Raw genomic sequence first — 18677 nt, 5'->3', positions numbered from 1 at the left:
ATCGTTCACTAACCACGAAACCATGGCATGGATTTCACCAAGTTCAGGTACAAGAGGTGGAGAATGAACGAACAGTCAGAGAATAAATACGGAGGAAAATTATTTTTTTAACGAAGTAATATTTTCAATTGCTTCCACAGATGCTTTTTTGTGAAAATATTTATATGAAAAAGCAATACACCATTCTGTTTTACTTAGTCATCACTACCATTAGATTTTGACACAAATGGAACTTGGCAATAAAATGGCAGTATGTAAGGTCAGGGTTATGTATAATTCTGTGACCAGAGAATTTGTAATGCAGGCAATGTAGTACTTGAAATGATGCACTGATTTCTCATTTCAGTTCTACACATCTATTTTAGAGAGCACAGAATACACAGGTAAAGAGAAAAAAATACACTGGGCTAAATAATCAAACTATTACAAAGAACAAACACACCAATTTTATAACGTATTGACTTCCAAATGAACAATGTCTTTACTATAAAAATTGCATTTCTACAAAGCTGTCAAGAGACAAATAAAATTCCGTCACATTAGAAATGATCCAAAGCCACATGTGAACAGCATCCCAGTCTACACACACTGTTAGAGAGTATGCCACTGAGGTTTACGGGCTAGGCTGAAGCTGTCCAAGGCTGAGAAGCTGGGCCTCCGGCTTTGGGTAGCTGCTCAAAAAACTGACCTGGCAAGTTTCATCAGACTCCGCTGTGGCTTCTGTCAGACAAGCTACAATCTTGACAGGACCAAATACAAGAATGAGGTAAAGAGACACAACACTGGCAGAGGTTTCGTTGGCACAAAGATTTACACTATTACTTTCTCAACAGTTGATAAATTTGACAGGCAAGTCATCACACATCTACAATACTGACAGGAAAAACAGTGGAACATTAAAAGGAAGAACCCAGAAAATCTGCACACACCAGCAACAGCACCAATCTCCTCTTCTTTCTTTTATTCAAATTTAGGATTTTATGCTGAAATATTATTCCCCCTTTTCAATCTCTTAAAAGTTCCCTTTGGACTCTATTGTTTCCTATCTTACAAAAAGCCACTTGGTAGATATTCTCTTCACTAACACTTTAATTCCCCCCACACTTCCCATAGATGCTACAAGATGCACTTATTCAAGCTTACATAGACTCAAACCATGTGGCAATATCATAATTATCAGCCAGTATTTGATCCTCAAAACTAACCCTGTAGATTATTCAGCTGCCCAAAGCTTATCTGCGTCAAGCTTGTCTGCCTTCAATTACACTAGTTACTATAGATAGCCAGTGTAGATCCCATGTGCAGGACAAGACTGCAGTGATTCCATGCAATGGCCTGGGCAGTGAACGCGCCGTCCCTTACATGTGCCATGATTAGCTTTCAAAAGAAGACAATAACAACAACAAAAAAGTGAAATTGCCTGAGCATTGCTTCCATGAGATTCTAAGCAAGCTGGTGTGATTCAGTTAAGGAGGTGAATAGTAAAAGAAAAAAATTTAAAGAGGTTTAACTGGCATGTTCATATATTCGAGTGAAGAACAAGGCACCTTACTCTAACTACCTGTACATAAAGCACTGCACACCCTCATTCCACAAATGCTATCTCATTCACCCGATTTTAACATACAGAAAATAGCATCCTACAAGAGCAGATATGGCAATGGAGGGGAAGCATGGTTAGTTTTGTTTTATAAAATCATGTTTCCATGCATTTAACTTCTGGATAAATTTATTATGTACACAAAAAAATAAAGTTATATTAAATGTTGATCTAAGTTTAAGTTGATTTTCCTTTAATTTTATATTAACTAAATACTGAAAATAAATCTAAAGTCTTCAAATGTAAAGAAATTAAATTAGCTAAATAATTTCTGGACTATTTACCAGAAACTCAATTTTTTTTCCAGGATGTTAGAAACAGAAATCTAGGAAAAATGACTCCTACAGATAAATATAATTTTATTGGACTGGAACTTCTTATCCATAACTTTTTTTCCCAGCCTCTGATTTCTTTTATGTATTATTCAGAAAGGAAACATATTATCTCATTGTATAATTAAATAGTTTTTTGGGGTCCAACTGGAAACTGGTTGTGAATCATTTATAAATGCCAAGGCAGACTAATTCTTCACGCCTTCTCTCTTGTCAAACATCCCCTTAAAATCCAGCATGTCAACTGGAGAAGGGTACTTCACAGAGCACAGACATGAGCCTCATAGAAAGGAAGTGTCAGAAGGGCCAAAACATGGGAGAGTAAGCAGTTTTGTGATAGCCTCAGCTTTGAACTGATAGTTAGTTAAGTTACAAAGATGAAATAAAAACATTAATAAAAATGATTTGTCACAATATCTTTCTTTGTGCAAGGTTAGCAGCAGCCTCATGCAGTACAGGAGGACATATTCTGAAGCCCCACCACCACTAAGCCTCCTGTTGGCAGTTAATGCAGGCAAAGAATTATCTAAGCAGCCAGAAAATATACCACATATCCCTTCTTTAAAATGATACAATCATTTTAAATTTCATAAACCTGTAGCCATTATTCTGACTCGACCAAGGGGAATAAGATTGACTTTAGTCATCTTTCATGTAGCTAGAATCTAATTTTATGGACTTATTCTCAAACAAAAGAAAGTAAGAGAAGAGATGGCAAGATTTTTTTTTTAAAGGAAGCTTGGTTCCTTGATACTGATATCAGATTGAGTAGGGAGAGATTTTATAATACAATTCTCTAGAGGACTAAGGGAGACAGAAATAAATCAAATATTTTACCTCCTGATATTGATTTTCATCATTTTTTCACAAAGAGCACATCACTGAAAGCAAAGCAGACATACCTTATCAGTTGTTATTAAAGTGCTTCCAGAGACAGAGAACCCTTGAGATGGAAACTAAACCCCACAAACCTGAAGTCACCTTTACCAAGCTACCTTGTAGTGATAAAACTATGAGCACTCTGGGTTCAGAAAAACAAAGAATGTGGCTGAAGGAACTCTTGAAGAAGTTACCCTGTAAGTACTACAGGTTGACGTAAACAAGTTGTTCATACCTGTCTTATGAAGCCTCTACTACCTATTTTTCAGGGACTATAGCATGTCTTTGAGATACTTGGCAGTCTTGGCCTCCTCAGCTGTGGTTGCTGATTACCTAGAGCTCTAAATCGAATGACAGCAGTGGATGCAGACTGACCACTGTCTGTGCCTTCACTGTAGAACACTTGTGACTGTGGGGAGGCTTTAGGTCCACAGAGGTAGAGTCACAGGAATTAAAGCTAAGAAATAAAAGACAACAGCAACCAGAGCTCCTTTTTAAGGTTGTATCTGTATCCAGGTCTCCTGCAATTTCTAGCCCCAAGACAGTGTTTGTCGGCCGTGATAACAGATGTTTCTAATGTGACAAAAACAAATGTTCAAAAATGAAGACTCAGACACCTCCTGTACTTTAAGGGTGCTCTGAAATAATGTGACTTTCCTCTCACCTTATTAGGCCAGCAGCCTCACTTCTAAAAGTGCTAATGAGGACTGAAGAGAAGTCCTCTGATTGACTCTTTGGCCCTCAAGCACATCAACTTATTCTCCACTTAAGTCCCCACAAAGATCCTAACAACGTGGTGGCTGCATGCTGTACTCTCGTTAGGACAGTGGGGCTTACTACCATGTAACCACAGGACCAGAGATCAACCATCTTCAAAAAATGAACACTGCTCATTCAGTCCCCCCAAAACAAACAACAAACAAACAAACAAGCAAACAAACCCTAAGAATTTGGCTTAAACTGCAGACCAGACAGAAGCAGACTTATTTTTTGTGGCCTGTATTTTTAGAAACGGCACCATGCATCCTATGGCCCCTTGTTGGCATGCTGGCTCTTGCGCTGCCTCAGTGAGTCTTCTATCACCTCCTGTGTGTTGGCTGGATGAGCTTCATTGGATTCAAGTTCCTCTTGGGACACACTGCGCTCCTTCATGACTCCTTGGTATTTGGTGTCACTTCTTTCCTCATCCATACTGCCTGGCAGGTTGTCCTCCTCTTCAACATCTTCTGCTTCATCCTCATCTCCAAGGTCCTCTTTCTCTTCTTCATCATCCACAAGACTGTCTTTGTTTTCTTCTTCATTTGAGTCATCCTTTTCTTCCTCTTCATCCTGTAGCTGTTTAGCTCCTTGAGCCTCCTTGGGCCTCTGACCCTGCTCTATGGAGAGAAGAGAGAAAATAACCTCTGGATAAACAATGGCAACTTAGTAGTTAACACGTGCTTTAACCATGAGATGAACAAATGGGAAGTTTTCTGCTCCCAAAGTGCTGGGATGACATGAAGAGGTTTTATGGCTGCAGCTTACCCATATCTAGACATTACATGTTCCCCTAGAGAAGCATCGCTGACTGTGATGGCGGGGCAGATGGGGCGGAGTTTAGCACGGCCTTTCACACTCCGCAGTGCTGAAGGCCACATGTTATACAGCTGTCTATGAAGTCTCCCAGACTTCAACAACTATGACATGATTTTATTTAAACTCCTGAGAAATTCAACAGGATGAATAAAGGCCATCACGGCCAGAGCCACTTAGGCCCAGAAGTAGAGAGAATAGATGCAGATTTGGGTAAATTGCTCTTAAAGTACTTGACATGGTGACAACTGCCTTGGAATCACAACAAATGTTGAGTTCCTCTAAGAATCTTTCATTACAATTCAAAAGCAAAAGTTGTCCACTGAAAAATAAGGCAGATAAGCCCAAAGAGAAAATGCAATCTTCAATATGAAGTATTTTCTCATTTTAAAAGAGGAAAGTAAATTTTATTCAAAGTGATATGGAGAATACATCTTTAGGGAACTCAATAGAGGCAACTGTGTGCTTGGTGAAGGGAGTGCAGAGCTAGAGCCAAAATGAGAAAGCAAAAAATACCAAAAAACTCTACCTCTACCCATGAGGACTTGTCAGACTCACCGCAGTGTTCAGATGAAGCTCTTGGAAGAGGCACATAAAAGCATTCTGAGATCACCACCAGGACCTGGGGGAAACAAAGTGACTTCACACCAAGAGACAAGACAAACTGCCAACCTGCCTCAAATCAAATTTCTATCGCTTAACCAGACACTTAGCAGCTAGTCAAAGCCTTCAGAAAAATACAGAAGAGTGTAAGAGTACATGATTCTTGAATATTGAAAAAAAAACTTCATATATATATATATATATATTTTAATCTGTTGAGAACTAAATTCTATTTTAAGCAGAGACTGGGTGGCTTCACATCTGACCTTGATGTACCAGTGACTTTCTACTGTGTTATAAAAGTCTTTTTTTTTTCTTCTTGAAAAACTACAAGTTTTTTAAGGGAAGAATCACCTCAGTCCATATCCACACCCAGAGACAAGCATGGATCATATTAGTGAAACTGTTGGCTTAATCCATTAATTGGCTTGTTTGTAATCAACAGGATAGAGTTAACTGGAACCAGAATAGACCCACGCCAAAGTCTCCAACTGCCTTATGTAAGTTACCAGGCAGAAAGATCAAACCTGGGAGAAGCTGCCCGTGTGTGAGGTGACATCTTACCCCACCACGCACCCTCGTTCTTCTTGCAAATGTCAGACAAGTGTTCTACCTGAGTGGCCTCAGCCTTTGCAGCTCACCCACACACACCGCCCTCCTGGCTACAGAAATACAGGCACTGCTCTCAGCGGTATGGCACACAAGCATGGCTTGCTTGCATATGTCTTCTTTTACCTAGCTAACACATGGAGGAAGACTTCTCTTTGAATGATGAGATTTCAAAAACAGGAAGAGCATATTAAAGCCATAGTCCTTCGGATTATAGTAAAACATAAGAGCATCCTACTTTGTATTCAAGACCATAAGTATACACATATTCATTTGTTCAACTTAGGTTAAAGGTTCATGTTAACAGCTCAGAGAGAAATGTTGAAAAGGGAGAAAAACAGCTGTTTAACTATAAATCAATATGGAAAAAAAACATCTGTTTCATATGTATTAGTATTTTGGAACTAAGCCTGCTCCTGGGTTGCCTAGCAACCTATGATGTCATTATGTATCACCAGCCAGGTGGCCACAACTGGAAGGCGTGGTTACCTTCCCTTTACCAGCCTGCCATGTGGTCTCTCTCTTGGTCTCTTCTCTCTTGGCCTCTTGCCTCTTGGTTCCTCTTGCCCTTTCCCCTTTCTCTGTTGGGGCACCCCCTGTCTCTTTCCCCTCATCATGTCCTACTCTCTCTTCTCCCTCTCTCTTCACCTCCATCTAATAAACCTCTTTCACATAAAATCTGCTGTACGCCTAATCATCATTATTTAATGTGTCCTCCAACAATATGAACCATGAATAAAGCACTCTGATACTTTAAGGATAAAGAGATGACAACCACTATAGGATTCAGATTTCCCATTTGAATGAAGAAGAACTAGGGTCCTGGGCACAGTAGACGATGGGAGACATGGCTGCCTGGCTCCTCTGAACTGCTCCAAGTGATATTCATGATCTTCATGGGTCTATAGCAGGCCTGTAATTGAGGCAAGGCATCTACAAAAGCCACTGAGATAGAGGAAGAAATTTGGGGTTAGAGAATAAGCCTCTGCCTACATAACTGGTTTAAACTGCAAAGATTAAAACAGATCTATCTGTTGAACCAAGTTTGAAAATTACATTTTAAAAGTGAGAGTCATGTGTTTACTACCTTTTGTGACTTTATTTTTATTTAATTCCATAAGGAAGTAGAATTGTTCAGCAATCCAGTGTTTCTAGCATTTCCACAAACTCCAGAGAGAGCAAGTCACACTTATGACAGACTTGAGCTCTATGGAGGACTAACTGGGTCCTACAGTCTAGAAGAGATTCACAGCTCAGTCTTGCCTTTGTCTGGCGTTGGCTGTGTGGCCGAGGACATGTCACTTAAGTATGATCTCATGCCATAGCTTATAAAAAAAGCTGTCTATGGGCTAGCTCATCATCAAGATCTATTTATGTTGTACACAATTCCATTATGTCTTCCTTCTCAAAATTTGGGAAGAAAAATCTTCCAATCCTTTTGTTAAGATTCTCTCGGTTCCAGATTATTTTCTGTTTCAAGGGTTATTGCCAGTTTCTAAGCCACTACAAAATGACAAAGTTTATAAACATTGCTTATAGATAAATGGTACTTTCTTTACTTTCTTTATCTTATACAATGAGCCTTTCATGTTTTGGCTTCTACCTAGAAAGAAGCACCTAAATGAAGTAGACAGATGCATTTTTTTCCCCACAGATGACAGCATCTATGCCTATAACATTCCAGACCTTCCTCTGTAGGAGGCCTTGGGCTAGACGAAGATCACAGGCATTGTGAATGTAATTTACTTAGCACCAAAGTTTAGGCAGTGCCTGCACAACAACAGAAATAGAAACCAGGTAACAGAAACAAACACAAGTCCTACCCCTTATTCTTCAATGAATGATTTTAGTAGCTGAAAGCCACTACTTAACGCTACCTGGATCACTCCTAGATTCTCTATGGCTTCTTTCAAGCAATTAGTGATAGCAGGGTGTGATGCTAAGTGAGCACAGATCCCTTTCAAAAACTGCAAAATATGTACTTGATTCTCAAACTGAGCCCATGTGAAAAATAGCATATAATATTTTATCTGTCAGGCGACTCAATCAAGAACGCCAAACTAACAGATTGTTTTAGTTATCTTTTGAATTTTGGGAAAAGATAATACAATATCCACGCTTATATGAAGCAATGACTTCAGACATTTCCTATGAAAAATGTCCTGCCCTTGTCTGTTAAAGTTCAGCTACATGAAGACTCACAGGAAGGAAGAGACAAGCAAGATCAAGTTTCACACGGCTGCAAGCCAGTGCGAGGCTTTCAGCCCCAGGCAATGGAGACTCCTGCAGACTGACCCACTACTGTAGGGCTCACCTTCAATCTAATGCTGTTCAGAAAGGCCCTGAGTTCCAAAGCCTTTAGTTACCTGGGACCAAACAGAGCAACTCAAAACGCTCTTTCCTTTCACGACTAAGCTAATTTTTCAAAATTTGGAAATCATGTGGTAAGAATAAATTCATCAGATTTATTTGATTCATTTAGCAACACTACAAGAAATCTCTTTAGAGTCTGGCATCTTGGCGGATATGTCATTCTTTGGGAACCTGGGGACATGGGAAGCTGCTCCCTAGGCTAATGAGAACCAGGCTGAAGGAGCTCTGTCATCTATGTGTTCCCTTTATCTTAATGTTATATACAAACTAGTATTCTTTATGAAGCTAAGATAAACAGACAACTGTGAAATACTGTCTCTGTGATCATAGAAGATAACAAAAATGGTATTCTGAAGTAAGTAATTTAAAATAAAATAATATGGCCATTTCAAATCTCTTAATCATATAAACAAGAGATTTATTTTTAAAGGTACATAAAAATTAATGATTATTGAAGATAAATTTAACATTGTTTAAAATTATAGAATCATGAGCAGAGAGGTGTTTGCTCCTTTTTGGAAATCTATTAATAGGCTAATTTATTGATTTATCTTCTCAATTCCCTGTCCAGAAATAACAGTGTTTCTTGTTTAATCAACTGACCAGTCTGCGGTCAATTCTACCCTGCCTTTAAGTTTATGATACCCTCCAAAGGGTTATTTCAATCTAAATTTCCAAAAAATAAAATAAAATAAAACATTCTCTACAGATAGGCATGGGATGCTAAAACCCTGTCAGTTGAGCAGAGTTTTCCCATCCACACCTACATAACCAAGGTCTGCACCTCTGATTCACCAACATCTCCACATTTGGTCTCTCACTGTCTCCCCTAGAGGAGAAATACTCATGTAGTTCCCACTCTGGTGAAAACAACAACAACAAAAGGCAGAAGAAGCATAGAATTTACACTCTGTTATTGTACAGTCAAATTCCATTAAACTAGGGCAATGGAGGCTACGTTAGTTAGCAATAAAATTATTAAGACATAGCTGGGACCTAATTAATTACTCACACAGGTAGCCATGTTCCACCCCACTTCCAAAGCTAACATCCAAAGCCAAACTAAGAAACTGAGCTAAAGTGTAGATAAAGAACCGTCAAGAAAGAGGTCAAGCTGCTTTAGCTTTCTGTAGTAAGTGTTTCCTACTAAGCTGTAACTTGCCTGTGACGCCACTATAAGGTCAATTGCTATTTTCAATTTTAAGACCTTGCTAGAGAGCCCAAGTTCATAAAAAATGTAAATAGTCTTACCAAAAGCCTACAGTGTACTCTTTATCTGGATGTTTCAAAATCATCAATAATTTCTATTATAAAATATTTAGAAACTACATAATTAATAACCAACAAAACTTTTCAGAAAGCATATTATCTTAATTAGAGTTTAACATACAATCAAAATGTCCATGTATACATTAAGTGAAACAGTTAAAATATTTACCTCAGGAAAAAAAAAAAAAACTAAACTAAACCAAACAAAAACTTAAAATGTCACAAAAAAAAATTATAGGAACTTCTGTATTTAAGCAACTCAGTGTATTATTCACTAATACCCCAGAAGAGAAGATACTCAAACCCTATGGGATACAAACTTTCATGTCCCATGACTTCCTTTGACTGTTTTTTGTTTGTTCTACAGCAGTAACCATGTTCTTTCCTCTATGTTCTCTAACAAAAACCAAACCAAACAAACAAATAAATAAAAAAACTAACCTCAGGGAACCAGAGGCAATACATAAGAATCTGATCAGGCTTTTGCAAGCTTTGGGTGCCCCTGTCTTCCTACTGGGTTGCCTCACACACCCATGATGTGAGGGAATTGTCTAGTCTTATTACAACTGGATATGCCATGTTTGGTTGACATCCCTGGGAGACCTGCCCTTTTTGGAGGGAAACAAAGGAGTAGATGGGGAAGAGGGAGGTGCGGGGGATAGACTGACAGGAGAGAAAGGAGAGAAAACGGTTTTAATGATGTAATACATGAGAGAATACATTAATTTAAAAAATGCTTAAAAAGAATATGGTCACAATTAGATATTCAAGTGGAGGATAGAAACAAAATAGTCTGTCATCGAAGTACATTCTTTGTCTCTACCACTGTGGTCAAAGCAAGGAGCTTTGTGTGAGATCATAGTAACTTCGTTGACTTGAAAGTTGATTACCAAATTCAGGGAAGATATTTATTTCTTCATTAATCACTGTGTACATTCTTAGAAGCATTAATATTCAGAACACTTAAAGGATAAGACTAGATGGTGATAATTAATGAATTTTCCATTATATTACACATTACCATTGAAACTAAAAAGCAAATTTACTGCTTTAATTGACACAAAATGATATTTATGTGTTTTTCCTTTCATGACTATCTTTTAATTTTACATGAAATTCTCTGTTTAAGAGCAAGAAAAAAGACTGATGTTATCTTACCAGACCCATGAAGAGGCCAAACACCAAAGTGGCAATGACGAAAAAGATGTAAGAACACCATGCAGGGATCCCCAGCGTCACTGTGAAATAGTTGTGAAGGTGCTGCAATCCAAAGGAAAATGAAATGTTTACTTGCAGTGCAGGGTCCAGCTGTAAGTCCAGTCTACGGACTGTCTCTCCACACGTGCCCAAAGTTTAGACTCATGTGATTCCTAATTAACCAATCAAATTTTGTAGCACTGAGAAACAGTAATTATCGAAATCACATCTTGTAAGAAATATTCTTCAAAGCTCAGGATCTTGACAGAGGTCTGGTCAAATTACTTTGCCAGATCTTTCTGCCATCACAAGCAGTTTTCAAATATCCTTCATGAAATCATTACCTGTTGTTCAGTATTTAATCTGAACATGGAATCTATTAATACATGAAACCCTTGGGCACTTATCAGTGCCTATGTATAAAACAAAATGATGCCTGAGAGTATGAACCACTTACAGTTTTTCAGACTTTTCCTAACGTTAAACAACATATGAATTATACATGTGAACTGTTAATTTCAAATCAAAGTCTACTTAGAAGTAGACTGCTACGGCCATATTTCCTCATATTGTTTTAGACCATCTTTGCTTCTAATTTAGAACAGGCTATAATAAAATATTTAATTTATTTAGTATAAACTAAAAACTAATAGGAACAACAGATTTTGAGAAACATGAAATAAAAGTAGAAACTTGGACTCATTTCACCTGTTTTTGTGAGTTCTGGGAAGATCATTCAATAATTGTTTTTGTGGTCTGCTAATGTCTAAATTGGCGCCTTTTAATTCTGTGCCTAATTGATTGCATTGTATTTTGTGGACTGGAGCTCTTTGGAATGTAGTTTCCAACTTCTAATGTTTTCACAGATGTTATTAAGTTCTGGCTCTATGTAAAAACTGTACATGAAACACTTTATGCTTTCTTGACTCGCTGTCATTACTGGGCTGAAGAGACAGAGGACCCTGAAGGTCACTGCCTTTTGCTGACTCATGGACATATCTGGAACTTGCTTTGTGCATACACGCTGCTTCACCTTACTCGGGAGGCCGCAATGAACAGACACAGTTTAGGAACTTCTGGGCAGTGTCACAGACCTTTCTCCAAAACGAATGATTCAAACACAGTAGAAACTTCCTAGGTGAAATTTTAAACTACAAAATTCTGAATCATTCTCTGAATCATTGCATTCTGAGTCTAGTTAGCATTTTAAAGTATTCTCTTATTTTAATGTTTCAAGTTTCTTGTATAAATTTATCCTTCAATAAATCTATTTGAAATTATAAAGAAATTCAACAATACCGTGGGTTAGTAGATAATTAATTATTACTAAAGACTAATGATTCAATAAACAATTATTAAGAGCTGGAATTAATTAAGTTGTTTGTATAGCCACAGACATAAAAATCCATCTGTTTACTCTGAGTTCATAGTAGCTTTAGAGATCTTTATGAAAGACTAGAGTTGTGGCATTATGAAGCTTTATATGTAGCTGATTACAAGAGATCCGGTTTAGCTTTAGATTTTTATGTTTCTGTTTCCTTAATCATGTATCCTCGGGTCAAAATATTGATACCTGCTCAATGTTATATGCTTTCATTATATAAAAACATCTTACTCTATTTTATAGAAAATATTTTAAAATGTCAGCTGATAATCCTGAACCTACTTAATATATATTAACTATGTATTATGAAATATATACTTAATAATATAATATATAAAATAATATAGTATAACTAAATATAAAAGAATATATAATATAATATAATATAATATCATTGATGTATATGATTTTATATATTATTAAGTTAGAGCTAAATTTTGCTACAAATCTTTAGTCTCTTGTATGAAGAAACTAAATGAAATAATTATTAAATAAAAGAAATAATATCGTTGCAATCAGTGGTCAAATCAAGACCTCCATGAACAGGCAAGTTCTTCTGTGCCCAGGAAGGCCATTCCTTCCTCTAGACATCTGAACTGTTGCAGCCAGCACTGCACGTTCTCATTCAAAGTTACAGTGGAGCTTAGTGTTCAGAGCTCATCCACAAAACAGGATGCATAGTATACTCTTGAGTTCAGGAACAAGCTCATGATCCCCTTCACACATACATTTCAGAATCCTTTTAATATCCTTCTTACCTGGGAGCAACCAGCAAGATCTCTTCAGTGGTATCGAAGGCTTCTTGCTTCCTTTCACAGTCTGTCTCTGAATATCTATCAAACCTAACCTAACAGCCTTCTGCAGGCTTCAAGAAAGGGACCTTATGAATGTATACCATCATAATATAACTTACTATGAAAGATTTCTGTACATTGTGTTAAATGGAAGAAAAGATGTGAGATGCCCTCATCTAGATCACATGGGAACTGCTACAGAATTTTATCTTAAGTCTGTTATTATTAGACTTAGTTCAAAAGTACATAAGTTTTACAATATGGTGCTCTTCTAAAGCAGGAAACAAACAATTCAAACACAATACATAATAAATGGCATTAAGCTCTTTCTACAGAGAAGGGAAAGAAATGGTCAAAGGTCATATTAAAGACCAAGAAATAATTCAGCATTTGGCCTAAATAATTGTTGTAAATCTGGAGTGACCATATGTTATTATAGAAGCACATACAAGGAGAGTATTTTATACTAGTGGGACACAACTCTTGGTTTCTGTAGCAACTATGCCAATTCCATCATTGTAGTTCAACAACAGATAAGAAACATCAGATGCTGTAATAACAATGGCTGTTTAATGAAAGCTTTATTACAAAACCAGAAAGCCCTTCTCAGGCTACAGTTTGTTGCATCTAGATACACAGACTGACTTTCATTCTTGCTAGAGAATCTTTTTATCTATATAGATATTTTCCAGGGGGGAAATGAATTAAAATAGAACCATATCACATAAGCATTTTTGTTTTTACAAGGACTTCAACACCAATCTAATAAAATATGACTGTGACACAGCGCCAGGGGTCCCTCTTGAAATTATACCTTTGTATAAACACATTATTATCATGATGAACCAAGTATGAGAGTAGTTTTATGGCTTAGAGAAAACAGAATTTATAAAAGTCCTTATAAATTTTCATTTTCCTAAAAGCTGTATTTCCACTTTTTAAAAATATTATCATCAAATATAATAACTGTTTAAATGTACTCACCCAAATCTTTCCAGATATGCTAAAAAGACCAGCCATTCCAGACATCCTAAGAAAGAAAGAGAAGCATCTAGTGACATACAAAGACAAAACCATGCAAAGCTCAGGCCAGGGACCCCACCTTCACTGAGCCTGTACTCCTGGCTCGCTCTCCTCCATTCACTTCAGTTCTCAAAAAGGTTACAGTTCAGGGTCATTATATAGATCACTCTGCTGTAAATAGATTTCAAATCCTGTCCCCTTATCCTGTCATATAAAAAATTCATAACTGCAAACAAATTATATATGCAGAAAGACAACATATCCAGGTAACTTCCAAAGGCAAAAGCTCAATACTGTCTAGTACAGTATCTTTCAGGATATAACTACCATAACTCATTTGCTTTTCCTTCCTTTCAGTCCTACCCATCCTCCTTCAACAAGCACTGTCAGCTAACAAGCACTCCTTGTATGTAACTGTAAAATCAGAAGCCATTATGTGATCACTCTCACTGCCCTGTCACCACAGTTGAACCTGATGTATACCATATCACCTTGGTATCAACAGCAAAGACGACCTGACTGGTCAGGCCAATTTATCAACCTGTGACTTTTGTTTGTTTTGTGAATGACATGATTCTTTCTGTCATCCCTTTTTCCTGCATTCCTGATTATTCCACCTCTCCGATATCAGATATCACCCTCTTTAGCATGAAGACATGGCATCCTCACCCCTATCTCGTGAACTGAGCAACACTGCCCTCACATGGCCCTCCAGCTTCAGAACAAAATTCTCTAAGAGCAGTCCTCTCTTGCAATTTCTTCAGTGGATGTCGTCAAACCATTTAAATCTAGCTGCATCCTAACCACCATTTGTCAAGGTCATAACAATGTCACCCTGCTGCATTCTTCCTTGTCCAAGATTGTCTTTCTTTGCCTCCTAGCATCATGGGACACAAGTACTTAATATTTCTTCCTTTAGTATCTTTTCTTTAGATTCTTAAAAAGGTTTCACTGTTGTTTTTCTCTCTGTCTCACTAGAATAATTTTTCAGTTTCCTTTCCTAATTTTAATCTCATGCATTGATCGTGGTATGTGTGAATACACAGTTGGGCTACATGTGGTGGCCATAGGAGAACTTGCTTAAGTCACTGCTCTCCTTCTACGAGGGGCCCAGGGATCAAACTCACGTCAGTAGACTTGGTGGCAGGTGCCTTTTCTTCCTGTGCTATGTCACTCATCCACTTGTTCTTGATGACTTTTGCTTAGTATGGAGCTTCTCGCTTTTGAGGTGGGTCATAGGTTTATCCCAAGCACACTACTCTTTACTTCCTATCTGTTCTCTTTCATTCTAGGGCTTTAAACCCTGTGATTGTGTTCATTAATTCTCCACAGGAAACTAGGTACACACACTCAGCTTAATAGCATTACAAAGCCTAACAATCTTTCTCTTCTTCATTTTTAATATTTTATTAAATCTTTGAGAATTTCACACAATAAATTTTGATCATACTTACCCCAACACTTCCCAGTTCCATCCCCACCTCCCTTTTGCCCCCTTGCTTCATGCTGTCATTGTCACCTTCCTCTCCTTCTTCTTTTCTCCTCCTTCATTACCATCAGCTCCAATTTGTGCCAGGTATATACTTGTAGGTGTGGGCCATCCAAAGGAGTATGATTGGCATAGCAGGAAATCACACCGTTGAGGAAAACTGACTTTCTCTTTCAGAAAAGAAATCCAGTAACATCCATAGCTCAATCAGAGATAAGGGCTCATGAATCCTTTCCACTCCACACTAGAATATTGACTGGAAGCCATGATCTTGATTTTAAATATCCCTAAGCTATCCAGCAGTTTATTTTATTCAATATTTTAGATAAAATCTAATTGTATCACTTTCTCCTTTCCTTGCCTTCCTCCAACTCCAACCCAAACAAAACACCCTTTACTTCCTCTGAAACCTATAGCATCTTTTTTTCTTTAATGTCCAGCAGAATCTTGATGGTGAGAAATAGCAAGATCCACCAAGTATTGAACAGGAATCACAGAGAGATTTTTTTTTCTATGCCTGTTCTTATCTGGGCCATAGTTCCTCCTGTCCTGAAATTCCTACCCTAATGCTCCCTTCAGAGCAACCACTCTTAACACCTCCTCAAATAGGCCCAAGATCAAATTTTTCCAGCATAATATAAGAAGCTACACTGTTGATTTTCACAGCTCTATCCAAATGATCATATCTCTCTAGTGTATTTTGCCATCGGTCTTACTAGTTTTAAGTTATCTAATAAAGGGAATGGAGAAAGCAAGCCTATGCAATGAAGTCAGAAATACTTGGCTCCTAGAACAACATCTACCATAAAAATCAGTGTTCATTTATTTATGGAATGAAATGCCAGAGGTGGGCTGTTTTTAGGATAAGCTCCATTATCTCTCAAGCACTAACACAGGTGTCATTTGGTAAATGGGATGTGACATTACATTGTTTCTATGATATTAAGGATATTTCTTACAGCTGTATATACAAAATAAAATTACTAATATGGCCATTCAAGACTGAAGTCAAGTAACAGTTTGAGAATTATTGTAGTTCAGCCTTGTCTATTTTACTAAATATTGTCAAAAGCTACCCCCAGAAACACTGTGCTGGACAGAGTTTTATTCAATGTAAGTCACAAGAATCCCTGAGTACTACAATTTGAGGAAAATCTGTCCTTCCAGATAGTGGCGACCAGCTCTAAGTACCACATTTGTAAAGAGAAAACAGTTGGCATAGCTTGCTGCAAAAGTTGCAGGAAAGGTTTTCTGTTACACCAACCCTCAATCCAGCCACTCACTATCCATGACACTAAAACCACTTGCAGAAGATGTGGGTGAAAAACCAGAAACACGACATTGACCAATCACAGGAATGGGCAGTCTAGCTAAGAAGAAGGGAATATGAAGAAAAATCTAGACTTGTAAGGTCTACACATTAACATGGGACCTATTTTTTTACATACAACACTTTATTGCTATCTTACGTTAGAGAGGCTGGGGACTTCCAGCCAGTCAGAGGCTCAACTGATTGCCATTTCTTCTCTAAGATGTAATTCTGTAAGTCTTCATAGATTCCTGGACCTCGATAACGGCGGAATATTCCATCTTTTGCACTACAGATTATAAAATCAAGTAGAAATTAGATAAATCAAAGTAGGTATTACAAAATAATAATAAAAATAATTATTGTTCACATTTGTAAACTCTGCTTGGACTTTAAATTATCTCAAAGGAAGAAAACAAAAAAACTGTAGCCAGACATAAACCAGAAGGCATGTGTTATTCATTCTAATTTAATATAAATGAGAAATTCTAAAACTTAAAGCATTAAATATTCTATTTCATCACTGTTTAATCTACAACCATAGCCTAAATTTCCAGCAAGATTTAATCAGACAACTCATTTGTTAGCATGTTTGCAACCAATTATTTTTATTTTTTCAAGCAAAATAGCAACTGTTGTCACAGTAACAAATTATGCCTTCATATTTCCAAACTTATGTCATCCAAATCTCTATGCTCATGATCAATAGCAAAGCACATACCGCACATCCACCTGGAAAGCCTTCCCTCTCTCACCTTCTCGGCCCAGATAGGATTCACAGGAAGAATTTACACATGCCCTTTTCTTCTCTTCATTCCCAATATACTACTGAGTGAAACTGGGAGTTCTGTTCCCAAGAATCCCTTGAACCTCGTTGGCTTGTATCTTGAATGACCCCAAGGGCTATATCCACAGAAAATTTGTATGTGTGTGTGTGTGTCATTTTCCCTTCACCTCTCATTAGCACGGTTCACTATCACCTACTTAACATATTCTCATGAAACACTGAATGCTAATCTTTATAAGATCATAAAATTAATAAAACTTACTGAAAAAATGCTGGGAGAGTGGTAACAAAGAAGCGGCCGCTCAAACCTAGAAAAGGCATAAACAAAAACAGTTAAAAGGTAAACTCCAAGTAACTCAAGTACCCAAGCACTGAGAAGCATCATCCTTAAGACTGCTATCATGACCACATGAACAAACATCACTAAAATTACTGAATCACATTTACTATTTTTTTATTTAAGGGAAAAAAGACTTTTATTTCCTAATATTTCCCAGTTACTGATACATCATACATGCTTATGTTTCAAGTGTTATAATAGAACTTTCTCATTTATGTATTACTTGGCATTGTATGTAGGTTAAAAGGATATATTATAGAGCAATAGATCTAAGCTGAATACTAACTTTTCCAAACTAGTTTTATAGCTTAGGTAATTTTTTTAGCCTTTTTGAGTTTCAGCTGCCTCATCTATAAAATGACTATATTAACACTTAGTTAATTATTCTAGGATCAAATTGCTAAGAACATAATGTATTCCCTAGTGAAAGACTCAACAAATTACAGATATTAAGTACTAACTGTCAACTTAAAAAGGACAACACATTCTTCATTACAGGTGTCTGCTTGAAGCTTCTCCGCAGTACAGTAGATGGTCCCATATCCCTGCACATATGGGAGGAATTAAGTAAACTTAGTAAGTTTCTAAGAAAGAAAGAGAGGAATGAAGCAAAGATACATGCAGTCAAAAGCAGGACATCTGGAGGGAACCCAAGGGTAGATGTTTTATTTCATTATATAAATATATAAAAGTAAAAAGAACATTTAAAAGTAAAAATCATTTCAAATATAAGCCAGGCCCAGTGAGGCATGTTGGCAATCCTGCACTACAAGCCTGCAGAACGCACCTCTACACACTAAGTTTCTCACCACTCCAGGCTACAAGTGATGCCCTGTCTCATAAAATGTAAAATACAGTAACAATATAAAGACACTTGTACTAGTCCATTCCATTAATGAATGTTTTAAAAAGACTTAAAATCCCGATTGCTTTATATATTTATAAAATTTTCAAGTACTGTACATGTAGCATACTTATTTTTCAAGTGTTCTAGCAGATCGTTACTGAACAGGAAGTGCACGTCACGTGTTATGCTATCTGCATGTAAAGGTGAGTAACCTACAGGTCGCCTTCGCTCAGCAAGTAGTTCCTAAGAAACTTTGTTTGAGGAACGGCC

The 18677-nt window shown here is 37.2% G+C and overlaps 1 protein-coding gene across 1 annotated transcript; it reads right to left on the bottom strand.

Moving 5' to 3' along the window:
* Positions 1–457: 457 nt before the first annotated feature.
* Tmx4 (thioredoxin related transmembrane protein 4) lies at positions 458–17541 on the bottom strand. The gene is made up of 6 exons (XM_055605039.1): positions 17483–17541; positions 16594–16722; positions 13597–13642; positions 10396–10497; positions 4942–5005; positions 458–4187 (listed from the first exon to the last, which is right to left on the bottom strand). Exons 1-6 carry the CDS (start codon positions 17539–17541, stop codon positions 3838–3840), a joined length of 750 nt encoding a protein of 249 aa, XP_055461014.1. The 3' UTR covers positions 458–3837.
* Positions 17542–18677: the final 1136 nt, after the last annotated feature.

Source organism: Psammomys obesus, unplaced genomic scaffold (genome assembly GCF_907164565.1).
Source record: "Psammomys obesus unplaced genomic scaffold, mPsaObe1.curated_primary_1811, whole genome shotgun sequence".
NCBI classification, from domain to species: Eukaryota; Metazoa; Chordata; class Mammalia; order Rodentia; family Muridae; genus Psammomys; species Psammomys obesus.
Note: the sequence above shows the minus strand (reverse complement) of the source record. Positions and strands in the feature narration are given on the sequence as shown.